Source organism: Castor canadensis, chromosome 6, assembly GCF_047511655.1.
Source record: "Castor canadensis chromosome 6, mCasCan1.hap1v2, whole genome shotgun sequence".
Lineage (NCBI taxonomy): Eukaryota > Metazoa > Chordata > Mammalia > Rodentia > Castoridae > Castor > Castor canadensis.
The window spans coordinates 118,732,930-118,760,333 of record NC_133391.1 but is presented as its reverse complement, the minus strand read 5'-3'; the positions used below and the strand labels follow the sequence as shown (position 1 = coordinate 118,760,333).

Here is a 27,404-nt window from a genome sequence, read left to right as displayed (position 1 = left end):
CAGCTACAGTCTTAGTCTCACATTACAGTCTGAAAGGAGATACGTTGGTTAAAATAAAGACCTTTGGCTTTAAATTGGTTTATTTTCACTTACTGACTTACTTAATTTTATATGGGTAGATAATTAAAACAAAATTTTTATGTGTGTCAATTTTGTTAAAAGGTTTAATGATCCCCCCCCCACCCCAGGAATGTTACTGGTAGCTTTGGAGGAGAAAAAAAGCTTACTTGATGGATAGATTCCCAGTATTTCAACAAATATCTATAATTACATTTAAAAAGTTCTGGGAAAAAGCTTTGAATACTAAGAGTTCCTTTGTAATAGAATGTCTTTATGTAAGGATTGCTACATACTGATGATTTTCTTCAAATTCTCTTTTTTCCTTACCAGCCAGGCCTACAACTCCTCTTTCTATAGGTACCATTGTCCCACCTCCAAGACCTGCTTCCAGACCAAAGCTTACTTCAGGCAAACTCAGTGGGATTAATGAAATAGTATGTACTCAAGATTCTTTTTTTAATTATATGGTTTGATTTAAGATGAAAATGCTGTCTTTCTGTATGCTCCTGTACAGTTAAATGCTTGAAGTTTTCTGCTCAGTTCCTCAAAGAATGGATAGTTTTTCCAGCCAGTACTTTCCATTCTTCATTCTCCTTAGCACACCAACAATCACACCTGTGAAGAAGCCTTGTCAGTAGGAAGATTTCCTGAGAAAGTTGGCTCATTATAAAGACACCATTGAAAAAAAAATAAATAAATAAAGACACCATTGAGAACCCATTGTCTCCCAGTAAAGAAGCAATTTTCATGGAATTCTGCCTAAAATCAAATACTAAGGAAGAAATGGTGGTGTATTCTTTAGGCCTGAAAAGTATATTGCCAGGAGGGTCCTGGAGGTCATTTAGTCCAACTTTTTTTATATATAGGAAACTGGACTCCACATCAGTGACATAAAAGTACATGTGGAGTGAGTGCAGTGGTTTTCATGAGTCATCTAATACTGACAGAATATCAGAACAAGACTCTTCCAGACCAGCCTTCTTCCCTACGATCTGTTCTGCTCTGCTTCATCCACACTAATTATTAGTTTAATTGCCAGAATTAAATTTCTAAAAGTCAAATTTTATCTTTTTTTTTTTTTTTTTTAATTGCCCACCTTTCTTCTCTCTAGCCTAGCTTCCAATCACTAAAAACTTTCTGGTGTTCCCTAAACATATTATGCTCTTTGTTTTGTTTCATTTTTTTTCTAGTGGGGATTGAATCTAGGGCCTTGTATATGCTAAGCATGCATTGTACCTCCAGTTCTTTTATATATTCATGTTTTCTTACTGTGCTCCTTCTGTTTGAAGTGCCCCCTCAGTTTTCTTTGTAGCACATTAGCCTCTTTCCTTAAGACCCAGTTCAGTTTCTTCATCTAGGTGAAGCCTCCTGCAGATTTAATCATTCTCTTGCTTATATTTCTATTAGTGCACATATAACATTGACTTTCTTTGTGTATGTTACCCTTACTGGACTGTGTTTTAGCCAATTTCATATCCTCAGTATTTTGCATATTGCCTGTTACACGGTATATAGCTAGGAAATGTTGAGTGAATTGAGCACATATTGGAATAGTGACCTCTTTCACTTTCTGTCCCAGTGAAATGAAAGACTAGGTATAAACTACCAAGGAGATAACTATGATTTAAGTAATATAAAACATAGTATGAATTAATAAACTTGTTTTTTAATTACAAAAGCAGTGCATGATCATGTTGTAAGATTTGGAAAATACACAAAATAGAAAACTGAAAATTCCCTCTTTTATTACTTAAAGAGAACTGTTGTTAACATTAAGCAGTAACTTACTGGGCACATATTAGCTAGTTAACATTAGGCAAGTTATTTATTCTTGACTCCTACTTTCCTCATAGGTAAAGGGAGTATGGTACTCTGTTGTTATGAGACTTAAATGACTTAATGTGTTTAAAACACTTATGAGATCGTAGAGTATAGGTAATTGCTCAAAAATCATTATGAATTAGATATTTTAAAATAAGAATTCATTCTTTATATATTTCTAATTAACTTTCCATTGAAAATATTTTTGGAATGTCTTTCTCTATCATGAATTATACTTAATTTTCAGTCTTTGTAGTAGAGTCCTTCATCAAATAATTATAAATTCTAATTGTATTGAAATTAAAGTGGGACTTTTCATATCAACCTCCATCCTTGAGATCCTTCTGGAAACCACTCCAAGGGCTTCAGGGAGCAACATTGGACATTGCGGCAGAGTATTTCAGTGTGTTAGTGCTCTGACTTCTGCACTGTCAGAATTAAATTTCTAAGAAGTTTTAGAAATTTGACATTTAGTTTATTTCTAAATCTTTATCATTAAAATGGCTTAATGAATATCCTGTGTTTACCTCTTCACATACATTTACTGCTTCCTTAGTAAAAATGTTTAAAAGTGAAATTCTGGGCTAAATGATATGTGTACACTTATTTTAAAACTATTGATAATTCCTGCTGCATTACCCAGGAGAAAGCACACCCTCCTCACCCTGAGGGAAGCCCTAGTGTTTCAGAGCAGTGCTGCAGCAACAGCATCACCTGGGAACTCAGTAGAAACAGATCAGAAACTCAGGGTAGGCGCCCAGTAATCTGTGTATTAACAAGCCCTCCAAGGGATTCTCTTACTCATTTATGTTTGAGAAACACTATATTAGAGCAGTGCTACCCTCTAGAAATAGAGTGAAAGCAACGTACATGTTTTCACTCTCTAGGAATCAATAAAAAAGTAGAAACATTCCCGGTGCCAGTGACTCACATCTGTATTCCTAGCTACCTGGGAGGCTGAGATCAGGAGAATCATAGTTCAAGGCCAACCTGCGCAATAGTTTGAGAGACCTCATCTCCGGAATAACCAGAGCATAATGGACCAGAGGTGTGGCTCAAGTGATAGAGTGCCTGTTTTGCACTGTGAAGCCCTGAGTTCAAACTCCAGTCCCACCAAAAGGAAAAAGAAAAGTAGAAACAGTGAGGTTTTTAATATATTCTACTTTCACCCATTATATCAAAAACATTATTTTAATGTGTTCAGAATAAAATTATTAATGAGATTTAGCATTCTTTTTTTGTAAATGCTGTCTCCAAAGTTCACTCTATTTTATACATCTCCATAAACTAGCCACATTTTAAGTGCTCTTGGCTGCTGTCCTGGATAGCACAGTTCTAAAAATAAGAGAAAAATACTTGAGGAAACAGCTTGAGTTGCCTTTTCCTTAAGAATTGTAAAATACACTATAAAAATATAGCCACGTCATCTTACCTGTGAAGCCATGTTGTCATAGGAGATACATTCCCCATGGTAGTCGATTTAAAGAATTTTCCAGCCTGAGCTTTAGTTCAGCTGTTGAGTTCAGTATTTGCTCAGCCCCATGTCCTCCACTGTCTCCATCTTTATAAATGTACAACTGTATTTCTAGAACCTTGCTGTGTTTTTCAACCTATTGTCCATAATGATGAGTCATTATCTGTACTGGAGAAAAAACAGTTTAAAAATAGCTAAATGGCAGAGGGGCACTTTGTATGCTAGAATCTAACTTTTATGAAAATATAGTTTACCTTTAAGTTTTTATTAATACAATGAAGAGTATTAACTAATTTTGTATATGAGTATTTGCAATAATTTTGTATTGTGTTTATCTTTTGCTTTTAAGCAGGAAAGGGTTTCTTTTAATTAAACTATGCTTTATTTTAAAAAAAAGTAAAACATCTTAGGAAGTGTTGCTACTGTATTATTAGAACAATTAGGAATTTGGAAAGAAAAAGTCCATTCACCAAGGTAAAAGATAAATGAACTGGAGATATATTTTTCCTGTTTTTGTTGTTGTTGTTTTTCAATGGTTAACTAGAAAAGTGGGAAAACAACAGAATTCTGATTTTCTCAAACCTTTGTATGGGGTAAGCTTTCTTAATGAGGAGGCATTACAAGGAATTACAAAGGAAAATGTCAAAAGATCTGTAAGCATGACAAGTACAGGGCAGCAATATTTATGAGGAAAATATTTGCAATGAATAAGGTTAAGGGTTAGTGAAAGTTCAGGTTATATACTAAGATGACCTCCCTTCCCCAAAGAACCACATTAGACCATTCATAAAAGGTTAATCAGAACATTCAAAAATTATCTTACCTTCTGTGACTGATCCATTCACTGCAACAGGGTACAGAGAAGTAATCTCATGTCTATACAAGTAGGATGAAGTGAATAACCTTTATGGGAAGTGATTTGGTAGTTTAGTCATTTAACTTCTGAGTATCTATATTAAGTATAATTTTTTGAAATACAGATAACACTTTATGTACTAAGATGCTCTTGACCACATTATTTTAAAATAACCTTTTCAGCTTACAGCATATTCTTGAAAATGATTTGACATATGGCACCTCTGTTTTTTAGTTTCAAAGAAACACAGTAAATTTGGCTTGGCATGTTAAGTTAAACTCACCAATAACTTAAAAATCTTCTCTGTCAAGGAAGGAATTATTTTAGAATTTTGACAAATAACTTTTTGTTTTTAAGCCCAGGCCATTCAGCCCACCTGTAACTTCCAATACCAGCCCACCTCCTACTGCTCCCTTAGCCCGGGCAGAAAGTTCTTCCTCTATCTCATCCTCTGCTTCATTGAGTGCTGCCAATACTCCTACAGTAGGTAAGTGATGATCACCAATTATGAAATTTAGCATACAATGTATGATTAGGCTTATATATCTGTTTTAAGTGGGCTAGTGAACAATTTAACATTAAAAATGTTTTTTGGTTTTCCGTTGTTTTTGAAACACACCTGACACTGTCAAACTGGCCACATTTCCTTTACTTTTTCAGCCTTTTTAAAATCTAGATTAGAAGAATTTTAACTGGATAAACCATTAAGAATAAGGCAAATTTGTAAACTGCTAGTCAATATAAATGGTTCTAGGAAAAATACAATGCATTCCTTTCTATTGTGAACTGATAGGTACATTCTTAAGAAAGGTTGTGTGCTGGGTGTGGTGGTGCATATCTATATTATAACTACTTGGGAGGCAGAGATTGTGAGGATTGTGGTTCATGGCCATCGAAGGTAAAAAGATAGTGAGACTCCATCTTAACAAATAAACTCTACATGATAGAACATTTCTATAATCCCAGTACCACAAAAAAACCCACTTTTGTGTTTTGAAGACAGTTGATTTAATAAAAGGGTTTTGTGCTTGTAGTAGGTTCTAGGTTCTATTTTTCCATAGGAACTTGAATCATTAGGATTTAATATAGCTACTGGATTAGCCAGGATACACATGCCTGTAACCCTAGTTCCTCAGAAGGTGGTTTGAGGCTACCTTCTGGGCAAAAGTTAGCAAAGCCCAATCTCAACAAACAAGACAGGTGTAGTGGTGCACATCTGTAATTCTAGCTATGCAGAAGGCATAGGTAGGAGGATCACAGTCTGAGGCTGGCTCTGAGCAAAAATGTGAGACTGTCTGAAAAATAGTTAATGCAGAAAGGCTGGGGATATGGCTCAGGTGGTAAAGAACCTGCCTAGCAAGTGTGAGGCTCTTGAGTTCAAACCCCAATACTGCTCCCCTCCTCCCAGTTATGTAAACCTAAACCTCGCCAAACAAATCCAGTATCTTAACTACATCTAGATTTTGCTCAACAATTTTTCCTGTCATCACCTTTATTCAATTCTTCTTACAAATTCTTACTACTTTTCTCACTCATTAATGTAATAAACAGCACAAAAGCCACAAACATAACAGTTTCTCATCAAGATTACAGCTGCCGTCTTGGTGCTGGTTGTCAGTAGTGCCGGGTTTAGCCTTGATAATACCAGTCCTCGATTTGCACTGACTACCAGCTCTCTAGTGTTCAAAATGTAACCTTTTATTTGCAAGCATCTGCCCCCCCACACACACAAGGTGCTTATTAGAGAGGTACTCACTCTGAAAGCAAGGCTACCTAGCTTTATAGGTCATCAAGGTGAGTCCAACAAGTGCAAGTTGGAGACGGCAGCTCTAATTAAGCTGATTTAATTATATCCAGTTTTATTTGTCAAAGCTTATATAGGAGAAATGCATCTTGTCTGCATGGTCATTGTGAAAATAGCATAAGGAATGTAGACTAGAAGGAAATGTGAAATGGTTTGATTGCTAAATGTCCAAACATAGTATCACTTTATTTTATGTACCTCCATGTATAGCATTTTCCCATCTTTTAACTTCATGTAAATTGAATATAACGAATAAGCTTGTACTTGTATTTGGTCTAATGAACACTTCATTCTTATTTTTGTGTAGGTGGTTTTGTTCATTTTTGTTTTCACAAAAATCTGTATTTTAGTCATAAAAATATAGAAGGGCCCTCCTTGAAATCAGGCATGTGGTCTGGGTAACCAAGTGGGCTTTAGTTCCTTTTCATGGCTCACATCATTCAGAAGGTTTTGTTTGTGATGGAAATGTTGTGTTAGTTTTGGTTGAAGTGGTTTTAGTCAGTGCTGGCAATGGAGCACTAGCATAGGTGATAGTAATCCTGCAGGCAAGGCAGGTGGCTGTGAATTTTGTATAGCAGGTCTTTCATTCTAGCTCAGAAATTCTCTTTAGTTATTAAGATGTTTACTTAGCTCTCTGTTTAGGTTTGAAGTTTTGATTCTTCTTGTTTCTTGAAAATGTTTTCTTTTCCTGCAATATTTTGTTTTATTTAAATATGATAGAAGATGATAATTTGATTGGGACTCTCTCTGAAATTGAAAAGCACTGTGAAGCATCACCAGGTATTGTATCAGAAGCAAATGTGTATGTTGACTAATGATCCTAAAGTGTATCTAAAATATTTTTGTTACCTAGTTTTTCCTTTTCCAGCAATGTATGGTGTCTCAGAAAACAAGAATAACACTAAGATTTAATTATATCAGTTTTGTGCTAATTATGTCTAGTTTCTGTGCAAGATCCATTGACATCAAATCCCCAGTTATAAAAACATACATTTTTGTGTTTTTTTCTTCCATCTCCCTGCTCTCTCCTTGCCTCAACATTAAGATGTATCAATAAAGTATGAGAAAATATGAACTCTAAACCTACCACAGTAATAGAAAAGAGAGATGAGAAAAGAAGCAGAAAGAATTTATTAGCTTGGAGTTGTAATACCTAAACTACCAGAGCAAAGACAGCCATGTGAAAACCACATCTGTAATGAGCTAAAGATAAAAGCCCAGAAATAGGGAGTTGGGAGTGAGGGAGCCTCAGACTTTACTCCTGTGCTGAAAAAACTCCACATAAATATCCAGTGTTACAGGAAAGTCCCCTGTATGCTTTACTTACCTCAAATTTATAGGCTTCTTGTATTGTCAGAACACACACCTGTAATTAAACCAAAATGGGAAAGCAGAATGTCCTTAGTAAGAATACACATTTTTTTTCATTTAAAAAAGTTATTTAAATCAAAGAATAATATATTATTATAATTTTAGTTTTCTAGGGATTTAAGTAAATATTTCCTCTGTAAATTCATTTTCTCGAAAGTATGCCTGTGCAATATAGTCTTGAAAACAAAATAAGAAAATATAAAATTGGATATGCAGATAAATGTTAAATAGATACTGAGTTTCCCCCCAACTTTCCAAACACTTTCTCTGCTTGTCAACATTTCATAATAGGCAAGGTGGGAAATTATTTCAAGAATTCTCATGTTATATGACCAAACTGGAAGACTGAAAAGCATAACTAACTTTTTAAGCTTCTTTTTTTCTACTTCTTTTCTTTTCTTTTTTTTTTTTTTTGGCTTTTCCTTCTTTCTCCCTCCCATCCTCTATCCCCTCTGTTCTCTCCCCTGTGCTGGGGACTGAACCTTGACTGGCCTCATGCATGCTAGTCAAGCATTCTACTACTGAGCTACATCTGCAGGCCCTGAAGGTTTCTTTTTATTTTTTTAGTCAAAGCTGTAGCAGACATTAATGTTACCCTTAACGTATGTACATATTCATTTGTGAGGGTTACTGAAGAGAAAACATTAATTTCACGTTTAATATAGGCATTCCTTGATATCCACATCATGGATGCTCAGATCCTTTGTATAAAATGTAGTATTTGCATGTAACCTATGTACATTCTCTTGTATACTTTAAGTCATCTGTATGTTATTTATAATATGTAATACAATTTGAGTGCTAATGAATAGTTATACTATGTTGTTTAGTGAATAATGACAAGAAAAAAATCTGAAGATGTTCATTAGACAAAATTTTTTTCCAAATATTTTTAATCCACAGTTGAATCTGCAGATATGGAATCTTTGGATATGAAGAACCAACTGTATAATTTTCCTTAATAAAAGATGGTTATTGGAGCTGAGGGCATGGCTCAAGTGGTAGAGCACTTGCCTCATAAGTGCCCTGAGTTCAAACCCCTGTACCTCAATAAATAAATAAATAATACAAAATATTATTGGACTGCAAGTATAGTTTAGTGCTTGCCTAGCATGCACAAGGCCCTGGATTTGATTCCAAGTACTGTGCATATATATAGTAACAGGTCTTGGCAATGATAGTGGAGAAAATCAGAAGCCCTTGTGCATGATTGATGGGAATGTAAAATGGCACAGCTCCTGTGAAAAACAGTATGGCAGTTCCTCAAAAAATTGAACACAGAGCAACCATTTAATCTTAACAATTCCATTTTTGGATAAGTACCCACATAAACCCCCAAAAATTGAAGGCAGGATCTCAAAAGGGATAGTTTTATATCTGTGTTCATATAACGCCATTTACAATAGCTAAAAGGTAGAAGCAACCCAGCTCTGTTGATAGATGAGTAGATACCAAACTGTAATATATGCATACAATGGAATATTATTCAGCCTTTAAAAGGAAGGAAATTCTCACATATGCTACAATATGGGTGAAACTTGAAGATATTGTGCTATCAAATACTGTTTGTACTTAGGGTGGTCACATTAATAGAAACCAAAAGTAGAATGGTGGCTGCCAGAGGCTGAGGAGGTTATGGAGGGTTATTGTTGAATAGGCATAGAGTTTCATCTTTACAAGATTAAGAGAGTTATGGAGATGGATGGTGGTAATAGTTGTACAGCATTATGAATGTATTTTATATTGCTGAACTATAAAATATACATAAAATGGTTATAGTGGTAAATTTTGTTATGTACATTTTACCACAGTAAAAAAACAAGAGAAAAAGATTATTATAACCTTTATATTTCCCTAAAAGTATACTTTCCTGAAATTCTGATGAATCTGTGTTTTAAAATGTTAGAAAAACATTGAACTAATTTAGATTTACAGTGAAATTTTCCTAGTGTACAAACATACAGTCATGTTGTGATCAGTGAATTTATATTTCCTCTGCTTTTTCTTAACATTTTCTCACTTTAATGCTGAAACTAGTACTTCTTGATTAGGTCTTATCTTTTCCCTGATCACTCTATCCTGATGCAAATTTGAATCTCTGCCAACAGATATTTTTCTCATCAATCCAAGAAATAGTATTCATAGTGATTTTACCAAATAAAAAAATCTAATAAAGTTTCTCTTAAATGTTGTTAATGGTTTATGGTGCAAAAAGAATATAATTACAGGTTTCCCATGCCCCGATCTGGATCATAAACAAGTTCTCCGACCTGGTCTTCATGTCCTTTTATCATTTCAGGCAATCCCTCGTCCTCAGACATGCTCCTCATTTGCAAAACTTTCACCTGTTATTTAAAAAGGCTCCATTTTTTTTTCATGTCTCCTTAGCAAAGTGCTTGGCACATGCTAGTAGTTAGTAAATACAAGTTGAGCATCCCTAATTTAAAATACTCTAAAATCTGAAACTTGTTGACTGAAGTTGTAGATTCCAGAGCACTTTGGATTTGAGATTTTCAGATTAGGAATGCATGACCAGTAAAGTCTATGTAAATATTCCGAAATCAGAAAAACTCAAAAATGTGAAACACTTCTGGTCCCAAGCATTACAGGTAAGGGATTTTGTTGTACCTGCTGAGATTTTCATGAATCAATTTTTATATTACTGAATCTTGGGCTGGTGGGGGAGGTGAATTCAGGGCCTCACACTTGCTACGCAGGTACTCTACCATCTGAGCTACTCCTCTAGCTCTCCTTTGCTTTAATTACTTTTTGGATAGGATCTCACTTGCCTGGGGTGGGCCTCAGACTATGGTTCTCCTATTTACACTGTACTTGTAGGGGGATTATAGGCACTTATCACCAAGCCCAGCTTATTAGTTGAGATAGGGGGGTTTTGCTAATTTTTTCCCAAGGCCAACCTGGAACCATGATCCTCCCAATCTCCATCTCTTACATAGCTGGGGTAACAGGTGCAAGCTATGGCCCAATCGTTATATTATTGAATTCTTTATTTTCACATGAAATTTTAAGTTGTCTCATTTTGAAGAGTTTGTTTTTCCTAATACCCTGAAGAACTAGTTTTTGTCCATGTATTTTTCATGACCAAGCTATTTTTCTAACTATAAAGAATGTAAATCCCATCAAAATTTAGAATGCCACAAAATCTTCCTCACCTCTCAAGCTAATGAAATGTATTTTCTCACTTTTTGTAGAATGTCAGGTTTATTTGTGAGGCAGAGAGAGGAAGTACTGATTTTTATCAAAATGAATGCTCTTGATGGATTAGTCTGTCTTCTGTTGTGGCAAAATACCTGAGGTTAGGTGCTTTATAAAGATAAAAGTTTATTTAGCTCACAGTTTTGTGGGCTGGAAGTCCAAAATCAGATAATTTCGTTGGTTTGGCCACTGGTGTGGGCCTCGTGGCAGATGGCCTTGAATGATAGGAGCGCATGCAGGAGAGATCATGTGGTAAAACAGGAGGGGGAGGGGCCAGGCTTGTACTTCTATTACAACTGCCCTCCAGAGAACTCACTCTAGGAGAGCAGCATTAATCCCTTTAGACAGCAGTGCCTCAATGACTTAACCCCCTTCTCCAGGCCTCACCTCCTAAACACTTGAGACCAAGCACATCTTCAGTATATTAAACCTTTGACGGGACAAGCCATACCCGAACAAGAGTGGCAGGTGTCTCAAAAGTGATTCAGTCTTTTGCTGTAATCATATCTGAAATAAAAATAAATGATGACTTATCATTGATTTCAGAGCAATGTGTTAATATAAGTTCGTGTTTTTTCTGTAGATAATAATGAATAATTATTTTTAAAAACTCTCCTGTTGGCATTTTTATAAAATTGCATCATATGTTATATTCTAAATGAAATTCTCTACTTTGGAAAATCAGCAGAAGTGGTAAGGCATACAGTCTGTGAAGAGTTCGGATGTGAAGAAAGAACAAAGACATTGTACTATTTGGGGGGGAATTGGGTAGGTTAAAAAACAACAACCACATGCATAGGTTAAAGTTCTAGTTTGAATGTGAATTGTCCCACAGGGCTTATGTGTTGAATGCTTGTTCTCCATCCAGCTGGTGATGGCTGTTTTGGGAAGTTGTGGAAACTTTAGGAGTGGGCCCTAACTGGAGGAAGTAGGTCCCAGAATGCATGTCTTTGAAGGTTGTTCCTAATCTTTGGTCCCTTCCTCTTTCCCTCCTTCCTATCCTTCATGAGGTGAAGAACCTCCCTGCCACATCCTTCTGCCACCATGGTGTTCTGCACAAGTGTGTGGGACCAGACAACTATGGACTGTACTGAAACCCTGGGCCCAAACTAAATCTTTCCTCCTTTTAAATTGTTATGTCAGATATTTTTTCACAATGACCATAAAACCGATAGATACAGTAGGTTAAATTTGTTCTTATTTTATTATGTTTTTAAAAACTTTCAGATTTTAGAGCATTTCAGATTTTGAATTTTTGGATTAGGGATGTTCAACCAGTAATGCTTATACAAATATTCCAAAATCTGAAAAACTCAAATCCTAAACACATCTGGTCCCAAGCATTTCAAATGAGCAATATTCAGGCTGCATAAGCATCAAAGAGAAAGTTAAAGAGAATAATAATAACAATGAGCAGTTCACACAACATTATTATTTGGATAGGCATAATTTACATATAAAAATCCCAATTTTAAGTATGTGATTGATAGAACCCGAAAAAATTCCATATTTGAAGTTTTGGGAAGCCATAATAGTAATTTTAGCTTTTCAAGCCAAGGGCCTTTTCCTTCTGATGTTCCTTAACCAGCCTGTGCCTTTCCATTTAAAAGAAGATTCCAGTTGTATGATATGTCTTCCAGATGTTTGTCTTTTGTATCGTGTTCTAGTTTGTTTTATGCTATATTTCTTAATCTCGGGGCTATTATACATGGGGCATTATTGAAACCAGTAATGGAATCATTTATGGTACCCTAACATTGTGAATCTGACTGTCTTGATATTTATTATATGCCTTTTTGAAGGATTTAACAAATGAATTGTATATAGGTGTGTCACGAGGTCCCAGTCCTGTCAGCCTTGGAAATCAAGACACCTTACCTGTGGCAATCGCCCTTACAGAATCTGTTAATGCATACTTTAAAGGAGCAGATCCTACCAAGTGAGTTTTTAGAATATTTGTGCTTGTTTGTGTGTGTGTGTGTGTGTGTGTGTGTGTGTGTGTGTGTGTGTGTGTGTATCAGGCCAGGAGGAGAAGCCTGGTGGTGTATTTTAGGAATTATACTTTGATTCTTTGTAGATTAGGGTTTTCTTTGTTTACCTGCTTTTTAATTATCTAAGGTAATAATTAAGGATTGTCTTTCAAATTTAAAAATTGCTACAAATTAGCGGTTCATGATGACTTTCCCCCAGTTTATTTACACTCTTGCCCACGCTGTTTGCCCAGGATGACACATCTGATGGTGTATCTTTGGTGAAAGTGTACATTTCCTAGAGAGACCTAGAATGCATGTTTAATATGCGATTCTTGCAGAATTGGCTTATATTTGGGTGAATATTAGTCCTGCTTTCCCTGCATAATATTATTCAACATACATTCATTTATGGAATATTTGAGCACTTTCTATGTGTAAGATTCTACAGTAAGTGCTGAGGATACTTAAGTAAACAAAGCAAAGTTCTCTTCTGAGCTTGCATTGTACTAAGGGAGAAAATCAAAGAAACACCCTCATGTATTTGGCCTTGAAATATGTTCTAGACCAGGTTAAGAGTAGGGTTGCTGTTTTAGATGGAATGACTGGGGAAATCTTTTTTGAGGTTAATTTAAGTAGATATTTGAAAGATGTGGAAGAGCCAGCCATGCAGGTTATCTGGAAGAACAACACTGTAGGAAGAGGGAACCAGCAAATGGAAGGATCTGGCTAAAAAAATTGCTTGATGTATTTGGGAAATGGCAGGGTGAAACATGTCACTGAGTAGGAGTAAACAAGGAGGAATGTAGTTGAAGATGGATCCAGAGATGTACCAGATCCAGTCAGGCATTGTATGCCATGATAAGGAATTAGGAGTTCTATTTTGAGTGAGGTGGGAAGCTATTGGAACCTTTGAGCAAGAGAGTGATGAGATTATTTATGTTTTTGAAAGAGTAATCTGTCTGCCCTATGGAGAATAAATTGGAGCCAGAGTAGATGCAGGGAGAGAGGGAGTTAGAGGATTAACTACAGAAGCCTAGGTAAGAGATTTTTTGGTGACTTGAATTAAATATATTAGCAGACTGAGTAATGGTGAGCTTCTGAATATATTTTATAAAAGTTAAGATTTACTGAGGGAGTAGAATGCTACTTAAAGAAGTCCTTGTTAAGTGCTCTTAGTAGAGAGGTTGAGTTGATAATTGGTTGAGTTGATTCTAGAGTCCAGGGAATATATTTAGGCTAGAGATAAAATATTTGGTAGTCACTGGTTTGCATATAATGCTTAAAGTCCAGGGCCTTAAAGAGTAGGTAGAAAAGAGATTGGGGAACTGAATCCTGGTCCCCTTCAGTGTTGAAGACAGAAAGACAAGAATGATCCAGAAAGGGGATTGAGATAGTAAGCAGCAAGAGAGGGGAAAAGAGAACCAATAGAGTAGTGGCCAGAAACTAAATCAATAATCTGAAGCTATAGCTGATGCTGCCAACTGGGCAAGAAATACTGGTCATTGGCTCCTTCTCAGGAGCAATGTCAGTGGCATGGAGGAGATGAAAGCCTGTTTGGAGGGAGTGCAGCAGCAGGAGGTGATACAGATCTAAGCACCTGTATCTGGAAAGAACAAATGTAGATAAGTCTTTGGATGTTTTGCTGTAAGTGGAAGCAGAAATGTGGAATAGTAGTGGGGGAGAGATGGCAGGATAAGAGGAGGGTTTTATTTATTTTAGCTTCTGTGTATTTATTTAAAAGTGTTATATATTGCAGCATTCTATATATGCTGATGAGAAAGACCTAGTATTTGTGGGAGGGAAAACAGACTTGTAGAAAAAAGAACAGGTAATACCTAAGTGAGGTCCTTTGGCTTGTCAAGAAGAGGTAAGCTCCAGTACAGGGTCAGTGGGGTTGGCTTAGGTACAGAAATGGGCATTTGTTGAAACAGGAGGGTAGGCAAAAGATAGGATAATGAGGTTAGGAAGATTAGGAGTTTGGTAGTGAGAGTATGCAAGTAAGTTCTTTTCTGATTTTATTTCTTCATTAAAATTAAAAGCAAAGTCATCAGCCCAGAATGGAGGCAGGGAATATTGCAGGTTAGAAGAGAAAGAGACTATAAGAAGAGCAAAGGAATGAGTAGAAAGGTCATGTTGGAGGATTTCTAGGTTACTCTAAAAGGGCCATCTGAGTGTTTTAACTGTTTGGTTATGTATTTTTCTCTAGTTAGGTTCACCTGTATAGATGTAGGCAGGGTGTTAGATTTAGCCAAGACCATTTGGCTAGACAGTCACAGTGAAAGAAGAGCAAGAGATTTTTATGCAAAGGAGAGGGTTTAATGATGGGTCTGGAAATTGAAAGTGAAGGGAATGAGATGAAGGGTGAGTGAATATTAGTGACAAATGGTAGAAGCAGTGGGTTGTAGAGATTTTGATGAGGTTGGGGAATTGTTTTTTTTTGATGGTGCTGGGGTTTGAACTCAGGGCTTCATACTTGCTAGGCAGGTGCTGTTACCACCTAAGCCATTTCACCAGCCCCGAGGTTGGGAAATTGTTAAAGAGGTGGTGTAGACAGAATGAGTTTGAAGAAATAGAAAGTGATGAGTGGATGAATGGAGAATGTGAAACTGAGATTATGGCAGGACTGTGATATGACTGGGGTAGGCTGAAAGACATCGACATTGGAGATAAGAGGCTGAAGAGCTAGGTGACCAAGGTATTGAAAGGACCATTCGGGTGGATATTGAAATCACTAAGAATTATGTTAGTAGTTGTGACATAGAGACAGAAACTGGCAGCAAGCTAGGAGCTCAGATTTTCAGGAAATGAGAGGAAGAGTTAAAGATGACTTGAAACAGAAAAAGTCAGGACTGCTATGGTCTGATGCATGAATTTCAAAGGAGGAAAAAATAAAGGACTGGAAGAGGTAATGAGGAGCAAGGAGAGCACCTGCCACCACCACTAGCAGGCTCAGTGCTTTGTGCAGTTCAAGGCTGGGAAATAGCTACAACTAGTGACTGTATTACCAGGGAAACAATTCCTCACAGGTTATGCAAGGGATGGTTACCACAAAAAAGTAAAGTAACATTATCTGTGTACTTGTGTTTGGAATTTATTTTCAGGGAAAGTTGATGCTAGTTAACATTTTATTTAAGCACTTGCCAACATCCCCATTTCCAGGTGTATTGTGAAGATCACTGGTGATGTGACAATATCATTTCCAAGTGGAATTATTAAAGTCTTCACTAGCAATCCCTCTCCAGCTGTGCTGTGCTTCAGGGTGAAAAATATCAGCAGACTTGAACAAATTCTTCCAAACGCACAACTTGTGTTCAGGTTTGTATACTTATGTTTTGAAGGTTAAAGTTTCTTTTTAAGAAAAGTTTTCCTCCTTTGAAATAATAAGTACAAAAATAATTTTTTATTAATATTAAACAACCTCTGACTAGGGATGTAACTTAGTGGTATAGTGCTTGCCTGGCATGCTCAAGGTGTTAGGTTTGGTTCCTAGCATCACCAAAAAATAAATAAAACAGCCTCTGCTGTCTTTCTGTTTTGTTTTTGGTATTAGTTATAGTTACTTTTCAGGCATATTTCTACTGTGTTCCATTCTTTATTCTCTAATCTTAGTTTTCTCTCATTCCATCTTTTGGTTCATTTCTCGTAGTCTTTCCCAGGTCACCAAATTACTACATAGAAGCAAAGGAAAAAGATAAGTAAAATAAAGTAACAAAAACATTTCTTATGCATATAGTGATCCATCACAGAATGATTCCAACACAAAAGATTTCTGGATGAACATGCAAGCTGTTACTGTCTACCTCAAGAAGCTATCAGAGCAAAATCCAGCTGCTTCTTATTATAATGTAGATGTATTAAAGTATCAGGTGAGTGTCACGTCATTGTAAAAATCCTAAATTTACACATTGACAAATGGAATCTGGTATAACACTAAGTGAATAAATGAGGTTCATTCCAGTGGTGGTGCAAAAATGTTTCCAAATTAGAAAATCTATTAATAAGTGAATGGCTGTTTCAACCAGTTTGATACAATGTTGCCATCTATTTGTGATTAAAATGCTGAGTAAATATAAGTATGTGAATTTGTACTTAACCTGAAAAGAGCAGCAGCATTAGTTGATTTTTTTTTTTTTTTTTTTTTGTGGTACTGAGGCTTGAACTCAGGGCCTTCACCTTGAGCCACTCCACCAGCCCTATTTTTGTGAAGGGTTTTTTGAGAGAGGGTCTCGCAGAACTGTTTGCCCAGGCTGGCTTCGAACAATGATCCTCCTGATCTCTGCTTCCTGAGTAGCTAGGATTACAGGCGTTAGCCACCAATGCCTGGCATAGCATTAGTCTTAAAGCTTAAAGTCAGGTTTGGCAAAGACATTATTTTTCCAGTTAATACTAACAGAATTTAAGGTTTGTCTGGATGTGTTAGCTAGTATGGTTAGATAAGAGGATAAAATAAGCAGTAATAAATATTAGAAGAAGGGAACTAAAATTATTGCCCACAGGTGATGTATTCTTGAAAAACTCGAGAATCCATAGAAAAACTGTTATGATGTAAGGGAATTTAGTATAAAGGCCTATTTAAAAATTAATGTAAAATTTATAACTTTCAAACAATTAAAAAATGATTTTGAAATAGTTACAAGGAAGAAACAATGTAATCTCTGTATTTAAAAATGTGCTTTATTCATTTAAAGGGAAATTCATGTTGGAAATGTTTAGCTGTTTCTAAATTAACGTAGAAATTTAATGTAGTCTGTGTTTATGTTAGAAGACCTGATCATAATTTTTCAATTCTCTGGAACAAAGCTCAGAAGAATAAGTCAAGAAATGTTTTAAACAGTAAAGTGGAGTAATGTTTAATTTTAATAAGAAAACATATAAGGCAACAGTATTTAAAATAGTTTGGAACTGGTACAACAATATATGGCCAGATGAGTGGAATAGATTAGAGTATCCCCAAATAGCTCATAATAGATGAAAAATTGTTTACATGACAAAGTAGCATTTCAAGGCAATAAGAAAACAATGAATTTTTCAATAAATGATAGAAGGACAGAAAGGTAGTCATTTGGGGAGAAAATTAGGTTGATTCCATACTTAAAATCCACATGTATCAAAGGTTTAAATAAATGAAAGCATAAAGGAACTAAAATAAATATGTATGTGAATATGTGTATGCATACATATTATGTATTTAGTGTATATTTTAATTTTGAAGTATGGAAGACCTTCAAAATGGGATTTAAAACCCAGAGGTATAAGAAGAGAGTGAGGTATTTGACACAAAAATAAATGAGCGTATACATAAAATACTTGTTTAAAAAAACCTTAATCAGTATTCTAAAAGAAAAGTATTTGCAACACATAAGGTCAACTGAAGGGCTTTCCCACCCAGCAGAGCTGTTATAAATTAAGTAAAGGTGAATAACTCAGTGGACAACTTACGTAAGGATGTTCCATGTCACTCGTATTCTCAGCAATGGATACTAAGGCAGTGAGGTTTCAGTTTTAGCCCATCACATTCACAAGAATGAAAAATTGTTGTATACAGTATTAAGTGGGACATGACCATCTGTAAATAAGAATACAGACTAATAGAGCCTCTTAAAAAGGAAATTGGGAAATTGTATTAGATTGTTGGATAGAAACAACCTTTAATCAACAGTTCAACTTTCAGATATCTATTCTGCAGAAATCACATTAAGTGGGCAAAGAAAAACTATAAAATCTATTCACTGCAGCATTGCTTGAAAACCACTGAAATATACATTGACAGAAAGATATTGATTAAAGGAATTATTGCAGCCATCACAACAAATGAGATGGATCCATGCTTGCATGTGCCTAAAAGGTCTGGAAAGATATGTACCATGATATTAACAGTGGACTGGGGCATGGCTCACGTGGTAGAGCACCTGTCTAGCAAGTGTGAGGCCCTGAGTTCAAACTCGGGCACTGCCAAAACAGAAAACACCGCCCCCCAAATAAAATAATCTTAAGGGTGGGCTGGGGAAATAGTACAGTAATAGAGCGATTGCCTACCATGTGCAAAGTCTTGGGTTTCATCCCCTGTTCCACAAAGAAAGAAAAAAGAAGAGAGGGAGGGAAAGGAGAAAGCTAGAAATAAATTTCCTATTTTATTTATTTCTTTGTTATTTGAATTTTTAATAGGAAAATTATTAAAATGACTTACATTTCTAGAAGATAAATACTTAAAGAGAAAAAAAAGTTGTCACTTACGTTAACTTAAAGGTTATTACACATACTCATTTATTCCTTCATTCAACAGATATTATTCAGTGCTTGCTAATTTCTAGGAGTAGGACAGTGAGACAGTAAATAATATTGTATGTTAGAAAATAAGTGACATGGGGAAAAGAAAAGTATAAAGCAAGGTAAGGAATATTGTAAATGTAATTTTCAATGAACATTTTAAACAGGGTGATCAGGTTCACCTTTCAAATGGCTTCAGAAGGAGCCAATAGAGCAAGGAGCTGAAGAATTGGAAGAAATTGTAGCATTTACTATGTGTTAGATAATTAAACATTTGAAGTTGGAAGTATTCTCATTCCCAGGTTGTGGAGCTGTATGGCGAGCCTTTTTTTTTTCTTACTGATTTAACTCTTGGATTCTTACAATCAGTAAAAAAAGCTTAGAATTCTTTGTTGAATATTGAGAGGTTCTTAGATTTTACACAAATGAAAAAGAATCACCCAATAGAATTCTGACTTCTGGACACTGTCGAATCATATTTTCTGCAGTTGGATCCAAAGGAGCATGCACTGTAAAACAGCAGTTTTCTTGTAGATAGTCCCAGATCCACAATCTGGGAGTATCTGTATCTGCTTTACTCTGCCTAGCAACAGACTGTCCCCTGGTTACTTAATTTCGATTCTGTAAATTCTTAACCTTCAGGTGTCTATATCACAAGCATGACTTGCTTATTCTTCAGGCCAAAGATAATTAATTGTTTGTTTCCTCTTTAAAGGTATCATCAAATGGCATTCAGTCCACTCCTCTGAATCTTGCAACATACTGGAAATGTAGTGCCAGCACCACAGATCTCAGAGTGGATTATAAGTACAACCCAGAAGCTATGGTGGCACCTAGTGTGCTTTCCAACATACAGGTGGTGGTACCAGTGGATGGAGGAGTTACAAACATGCAGTCCCTTCCCCCTGCCATATGGTAAACTAAATATATTTTAAATGCTTGCTACAGTCCCCAACTTTTAGAACCTAAATTCTGAAAATTATCTTGTAAGTTTGAAAAGTTTTAGTGTATTTTCCTGTAAAACCATGCTGTAAAAAGTGCTGCTCATCTTAGTGGTCAAGCACAGTTTCTCAGCCCAAAACGAATAGGGCTAGTTCTGCTGTAAGCACCACCAAATACAAATTTTGAATGATTCTGTGGTAGCTTTATTCTGAAGAAAGTTGCTTAATCTTCTTAAAAATAGCAATGATTAATTTACAAGGTATATTTATAGAACATCTGTTTGCTTAGTGTTCAATAGTATTGGTTATTGCCATCTCTTAACCACCTCTCTTGTTCCCTCTGTTAATATTAGCATAGACTTTTGACAGCTCTTTATATTTGCCTCATCATTAAGAACAGTGCTTTCTTTAATTAATGTACTGAACCACATGTGTACACATTCAGTTTTCCTTTCTCTAACCACTAAAACACTATAATTTGGTAAACTTTAATAGGGAAAGATCAGCATTTTACTTATTTATACTATATCATAAACACATTTTCACCAGGTAATATTATTAGCACTATATTTGTCATAATGAAAATATTTTAAATGCATTTATGTTTTTATAGTCTCCATCCATGTATAAAGTACTATATATTAGACTCTTAATCTTTAGATATTTGTTCTAATTACAGGAATGCAGAACAAATGAAAGCCTTTTGGAAATTGTCTGGTATTTCAGAAAAATCAGAAAATGGAGGTAAGAGTATACTTGCTTTTTATTTTTCTTTGTATTGTGATATTATTGGAAGTGAATTTTTCTCTTACTCTCATGCTTTTTTTTTTTTTTTTCCTGCAGTGCTGGGGATCAAACCCAGCACCTGGGCATGCTAGCTAGGAGTTGTATCACTGAGTTGCACCTCCAGCATCTTTTTTTTCCAAGCATATTATGGAAAGTTTCCTGGAATTTCATGTCTTCAGTTCTAGAACTGACCACTAGGTGGAAGTTAATACCTTAAAAAAATACACCAGCTAAGCACTTTTCCCCTCTAGATTGACTATGCTTTCTTTGTAAGAAAAAGAATTTGTTGTCATAACTTTGTAAATGTTATATAAATGCTTCTTATATTTATATGCTAACATTAAAAGAAAATACCTGCTGTCAGAGTAGCTCAAGTGGTAGAGTGCCTGCCTAGCAAGCTGAGGCCCTGAGTTCAAACCCCAGTACCACCAAAAACACCTAATAGAACTATGTATCCCAGGAAGGTAACCTGATAACTAATTGAAACATACTGTTCAGTTCATTCTGTAAATGGGGTGCTTTTGGCCCTCCTTCCCCCCAACCCCCACCCCAGCCAAATCATGTAGAAACCTCCAGGTTTTAATAAGCTTCTTTCTTTAAAGCTTGGTCATTTTCCCTTGTGAGAGCAACCTTCAATTCTGTGATGATTATTTTAAGGAAAAGTCAGTTAATTGTCTCTTCTCACTAACTTTGGATCTGTTCCTATTCACAATGCCAAGTAAAGGTCTCTGCTAGCTGATCACTGCTAGTATCTCCCTAACGCAACTTAAAATTAGGATTCAGTTCCCAGGACAGTCAAGTGTCTATCATTAGATACTCTCATTCTCTCTTAATTAAAAGAGAAAGTGCCTGTCTCCTTTTGAATGCCTAATTAGCCTCCAATAATGTTCCCTGTTGGGTAGGTTTTTTTGCTTTTCAAATTTTGCTTAGCTTTTTCTTTTTGAACATTTTGAGCATAATATCATTTTTCTCTTAATATTTCTGTTATTTATTTATAACTGCTATGCAGAATCAAACTCATACTGTTTTGCTATTTGGTACTTAAAAGGTGCTATTTTCAGGTGGCTGACTACACTGACATTTATCCTCCCTCTATGGCTTTTTTTTGGAAACCACACTGAAATTCCTAGTTTAAACTGGAAGTAAATCAGAAATTCTACTTGTATTAAGGACTTAGAACCAGCTAGCAAGGAAGGGAGGATGTCTTTTTCCTCTATTTAATGCAACTATACTATAATTGTAAATATTTACCAAGAAAGAAAATTTTTTCCCAAAAATAAGACCCAAATTTTCTAATTAGATAATTTTCATAGTTTCCCTGTATTCAGGGAGAGCATCTATGTGAGGAAATAGAAAAATCTTTTCAAGTCTTTAAAAAGAAATACCCAAATTCAAATTCTGTAAGATAGAAATCTGTTTTGTATTCTGGCTCTGCAACCCGAAAAGGGAAAGGAAATAATTCTAAAGTTTAAGAATTGTCAAGGTTACTGTTCTTCGCCAGTGTTGGAACTTTCATAGAACTTAATTGCTTATCAAGAGTTGTAAAAGTTAGCTGGGTGTGGTGGACACACCTGTAAATCCCAGCTACTTGGAAGGTGAGGCAGGAGGATCAAGGTCAGCCTGGGCAAAGTTAGGGAGACCCTCATTCAAAACCACAATACAAACAAAAGGGCTAGGGCAGGCTGGGGGGGATGGCTCAAGTGATAGAAAACTTGCCTAGCATGCCAGAGGCGCTGGATTTAATTTGCAGTACAAGGTATGTGGGGGTAAGGGAAGTATAAGGACTAAGGATTACTGGGACAGTAGTTAAGATTTAGACAGTAATTCATATCTACTCTGTTCTACACCACCAGGTTTAAGAGTATAGGATGGATCATCAGTTGATCAGTTGTGACATCTTGTTCCACGTTTCTCCCTGTAGTGTTAAACATCTGTCTAGGGGATCACAAGATCATTCTCCTGTTACGTTACCCAACAATTCTATCTACTTGCCTTCATCATAAATTTAGGAACCTTCCAGACTCCTACTCATTTCTTACCTCTTGATTCCAGCTCCTAAATCCCTTTCAAATGTATTCTGTCCTTGGCCCTACTTCTGATCTCTTTTCCTGGCACCAAGTATCCTAAACTGTTTTATTGTCTTGCATTTGGTCTCCCCACTTTGCATCTTGCTCCTCTCCTCCCTTCTAGGACACTAACCCAAGATACTGTATTCTTTACCTTGGGCGTTTTCCCCATGATTGTCATAAACTTCTTACCATGTCCTGGTGCTTGCCAACTACTCTAGTCTCATCTGCTGCTCTCCCCTATTTACATACTATTCTCCTGCAATTCTGATATAGGTACACTTCTCTTACATACATCATGCTCTCACAGGAATCCTGTCTCTGTATCTACTTCTGCCTAAAATACACACCATCATCATATCACCATTTATAACTTCCAGTAGAGATGTGTACTTTTGTTCCTGTGGCTTCTGAGAGCTCCTTTACAGCATTTATCTAGTATTCATTGTAATTACTGTTTTTCTGTTTCTGTCATGCTGTTAGACTAACATGTGTTGAGTAAATGATTATACATCCAAAAGAAGGACTTCCAAAATATCTAAGGGATGATGTTAGACCAGTAAAATTTTAAAAGTGAGTAGAAAATAGTCATGTTGATACTACTCTTCCCAGTAGTAGCCACCCTTTCCTTTACCTCTCTCATCCCCATGATCTGGTACTCAGCAGTCATTTCTTTTTGACATTATCCTATGTTTATACTTTCTAGGATTTCGCTCAGTTTTATGCCTTTCTTCCTGTTGACTAACTTTAACAGGAGACTCAATACAAAACATCTCTGAAGATTATTATTAAGTCAAAGAGATTACTTAGTAAAAATTCATACTCATTGAATAAAATCTAATTTGAAAACTATAGTGGTTTATTTACTGTACACATCTCACGAATTTGGCACAGGACTGATGTAGTTTAGTTTATGTGTTCATTTTACCTCATGTAAGTTCTTTATTCTTTGCTTTGTAGGTTCCGGGTCCCTTAGAGCAAAATTTGATCTTTCAGAAGGACCCAGTAAACCCACAACACTTGCAGTACAATTCCTCAGTGAAGGAAGTACCCTCTCAGGTGTAGATATTGAACTTGTTGGCACTGGCTATAGACTTTCCTTAGTAAAGAAGCGGTTTGCCACTGGTAAGTTGGGAGGATTTGAGAATTTTAATGTACATGGGAAGCATTTGTATTCTAGCAGTTAAACTGTAAAGCAGTTTATAATTTAAAGGTGTGGAAAATTTTTGCCCCACTCTTAGTACAAGATACCAGGTAGAGATACAAATGGTAGAATTCTCATGGTCAGTATAGCTGAACACCTGTGATGTGATTCTAAAATACAGTAAACAGCAGATGGGAACTAGGGTTCTGTGTTTGTAACCACAATGAGAAATGTCCTCCTCTGAGTGTATTTGAGATTGTAATTGCAATCAATCAAGGTTTGCTTGATGTTTTTCAGGACGATACCTGGCGGATTGTTGATGGACTTGGCAAAGTGGTTGACTCCAGGGAATAGTATAGACCTGCCAGTCTGCATTACCTGTTTATTCCAAACACTATTCTAACTTGTATGATGTCTTTCAAACTTCATATTTGAGAGCTGACTACAAACATTAAATTGCACTTTCAAAGTGAGTCATTGAAAGAAATAGCACTGAAATGATTTTCTACGAAGTAAATGATCAAATGCAATATTCAGGAAGCACATTTATTCAGATCTCAGTAAAAATTAAGTTTTTGTAGGCTGGAATTTTAAATTATCTTCAGTGTCTTTTATTTTAAAAAAGGATTGTAGTGAAATATCAGGCCTAAAATTTCAGGAGAGCAAGCACAAAATAATTTAGCTTTCCATAAATTTTTAGAGTCAGAGATAGCTTTGAAATTTCATAAGTTTGATATTGAATGGATATGAACAGAATGTGAATTCTAAGTTTGCATAATGGTAACTCAGAACACTCAATCAAATTGAGTTATGTGCCATAAGGTAATCAAACCAGAGTCCGAGTTATATGCAAAAAATCTATAATTTGATTCTCGTAACATATTAATAAAGTGTAAATGGTGTTTTATATGATTTTTTTAAATTCTCAAGTGCAATGTGTTTTAAAATAAGCTTGCAAAGGACAGCAGGAAAAATTTGTTTCTGCAGTTAATTAACTTTATAGAAATTGTGATTGTTTTGATGAATTAATGCTGTAGATTTAATTTATTTTTATATGGATTGCATAATGTGTGCCTTTTAAAACAATAACAAAAGCCAGAAATGTGCCTATCTAGTTTGTGTTTGTTAATGTGCCTCACTTTTTTTCTCACAGTCTGGATCTTCTATTCAGAATCTTACAGTGGTCAAGCATTTTTACAAGATACTTGCAATTTTTGTAAATATCTTGGCCTGCAATTAGGAAGGGAATTCAGAATAACTAAAGGATAATTTATACTTAAGAATCCTGGCTCACTTCTTTAATGATGCACTGCAGCCATTAGAGAAATGAAGGTAATGGAGTCTGTTTATGGGGAATAAAATTGCCTTCAGATATTCTTTTATTCTACATTAACCTCATCAAAAGCATATATGTGACACAGATAAATTCTGAAAAACTATAATGATAAGTTAGAAAACCTGTATTTTAACTCAAACTCAGCATTTCCCTTGACCCTGTTTATCATTGAGATTTTACACATTTATTTGCTGATTGCATTGTGGACACAGTTTTGTTGTTTTTTATGAGGAATACAAAAAGATTAATTTTGACTACAGAGGAAGAAGTACTGTCACTTGTTTTCACTTCTATAATTGGCAAAATTATCAGTTTAAACGTTTTAATTCTTACTTAATTCCCACATGATAAAAATAGGCAAATTATTTGAAGTGATGGATTGAGTTAAGCATTTCTTAAAATGAACTTACACTAAATGATAAGAAGTCTAACTTTGCAGCAAATCTTGATCAACTGAAGAAATGAAATGTTTTAGAAAAAATTTCATAATTTACAAATGGGAATTTATAACAATAAATACCAGTGTCCTTCATTTTTATAGAAGTGATAACTTGTGTTATATATGATAATTTATATAAAACCACTAATCACTCTTTTAAGCTTTACAGAAAACAAAACTGTTTTCACTAGACGTTTATGTAATATCTTGCTATACTAAACTACAACAGAAAATCTCTTTATAGCAATATATAACACAGTATGTACATTTCTATATGTTCAGTGTTAGCCCCATTCTAAATTTAAATTTGACTAAAGAAACACTTAAGACAGTTTGATAAAAGTTAGTCTTTACTAAATAGCAAAATTAGAATTTCTCACTGTCATGTTATGTTCTTTAAAATGCCAGTTACAGTCTCCTACTGGAATTTTAACTGTAAACCTACTTTGCAATCAAACTGCTTTTATTGGGCAGTTAACATTTTATCAGAATTCTGACACTATTGTACTCACCATGTTTGTTTTTAATCAAGTATTACCTAAAAATGTACAGATGAGTGAAATGGTTAAACTTCTGCACTTTCTTAATTATCACAGTCTTCATGCCAAGTGTTGATACATAAATTGTATTGGGTACAGGTTACAATTTTGAAGCCATATGAGTTTATATTGATTTTTTTTTCATTTAAAATCCACTAATGGTGTAAAAAAGGACCAGTAGGTTTTCAGTGGGAAATGTATCGAGCAAGCTGGTTCTTGCTTATATATAGTTATAAACTTCCTAGCTGCCTCTTTAACCAAGAATTTGTAAACACAGAACTCTAACAAACGTGAGTTTTTAAGGATTGTTATTTACTACTTTGGATTGTAATTAGAACAATGCACATCTTTCTTTCAAAATTTTGTAAATATTTTTGATTTTTTTCATAAAATGCAAATTTCACATGAAAGTTGTACCCTTAATAAACGTGTAATATATAATTTACCAGTTGGTTTTGTATGTTTTTGCACCCTACTGATGGTAATAGCTATGTCATAAATGTTAGGACAGTGCAAGGGATGGGTAATTGGTTTGAACTTTATACCACTAGTTTTGCAGACATATGAATTGAACTGTTAGTTTTCATTAGTCCTATAGAAGACTCTATTTGGAGTATATCTATCTCCAGAATGTAAAATTATTTAACAAGAGGTTATTTTTTATTTTTATTTTTTATTTTATTTTATTTTTTTTTTTAGGCTGGTCAAGTGAAGCAGTGGGAGTGGAGAAGGAACAAAGAAATCTGTAACTGGTTGTGATCAATTAGTTGTGAACACCACTGCTTTCGGACCAGCCAACAAGAGATTATTTTAACGTATTTCTAAATATTTTCAAATTGATGTTAAAGTTTAGCAAACACTTTCTTCCTGACTTGTTGTTCATGAATAATACTCTCACAGTTTCTTTCTTCTTCTTTTTTTTTTTGTTTTGGTGGGACTGAGGTTTGACCTGCTTGCAAGGCAGGCATTCTACTGCTTGAGGCACACCTCCAGCCCCACTCTCACACATCTTAAAAATCACCATGTTCCAAGGAGATAGTCAATAACATTAAGCCTTCCTATAAATGGCAGATTTAGAAAGGAGCAAAAGAATGAGAAAAATAATCCATGCTAGATATTGAAAAATTTGTCAAATCTGTGTCATAAAAACAAATTATTTAGGTCAGGGTGGAAAACCTCTTGCCATTCATACCATGTGTCCATAATGGTTTTTTTCTTCATTATTCTCTTTATGCCCACTCCCACCTCTATTAGGCAAAAGGACACTAACTGATGGAGTAACCCTACCTCCAGTCTCAAGGGCTGAACACA

The 27,404-nt window shown here is 35.3% G+C and overlaps 1 protein-coding gene across 5 annotated transcripts in view; it reads left to right on the top strand.

The window, feature by feature from the left end:
* The window catches only part of Fcho2 (FCH and mu domain containing endocytic adaptor 2), a 117,573-nt gene extending 91,035 nt beyond the window's left edge, over positions 1-26,538 (top strand). For 4 of the 5 annotated variants that reach the window (XM_074077313.1, XM_074077312.1, XM_074077311.1 and 1 more), the window contains 9 exons: positions 391-494; positions 4,569-4,698; positions 12,430-12,541; positions 15,735-15,890; positions 16,309-16,441; positions 19,558-19,757; positions 20,463-20,527; positions 23,596-23,760; positions 24,077-26,538. In XM_074077313.1, coding sequence (XP_073933414.1) covers positions 391-494; positions 4,569-4,698; positions 12,430-12,541; positions 15,735-15,890; positions 16,309-16,441; positions 19,558-19,757; positions 20,463-20,527; positions 23,596-23,760; positions 24,077-24,099 — 1,088 coding nt within the window. In that variant the 3' untranslated portion in view covers positions 24,100-26,538. The remainder of the gene's footprint in view (positions 1-390; positions 495-4,568; positions 4,699-12,429; positions 12,542-15,734; positions 15,891-16,308; positions 16,442-19,557; positions 19,758-20,462; positions 20,528-23,595; positions 23,761-24,076) is intronic. The other variant, XM_074077314.1, reaches the window with a different exon arrangement.
* The last annotated feature ends 866 nt before the right edge of the window (positions 26,539-27,404 follow it).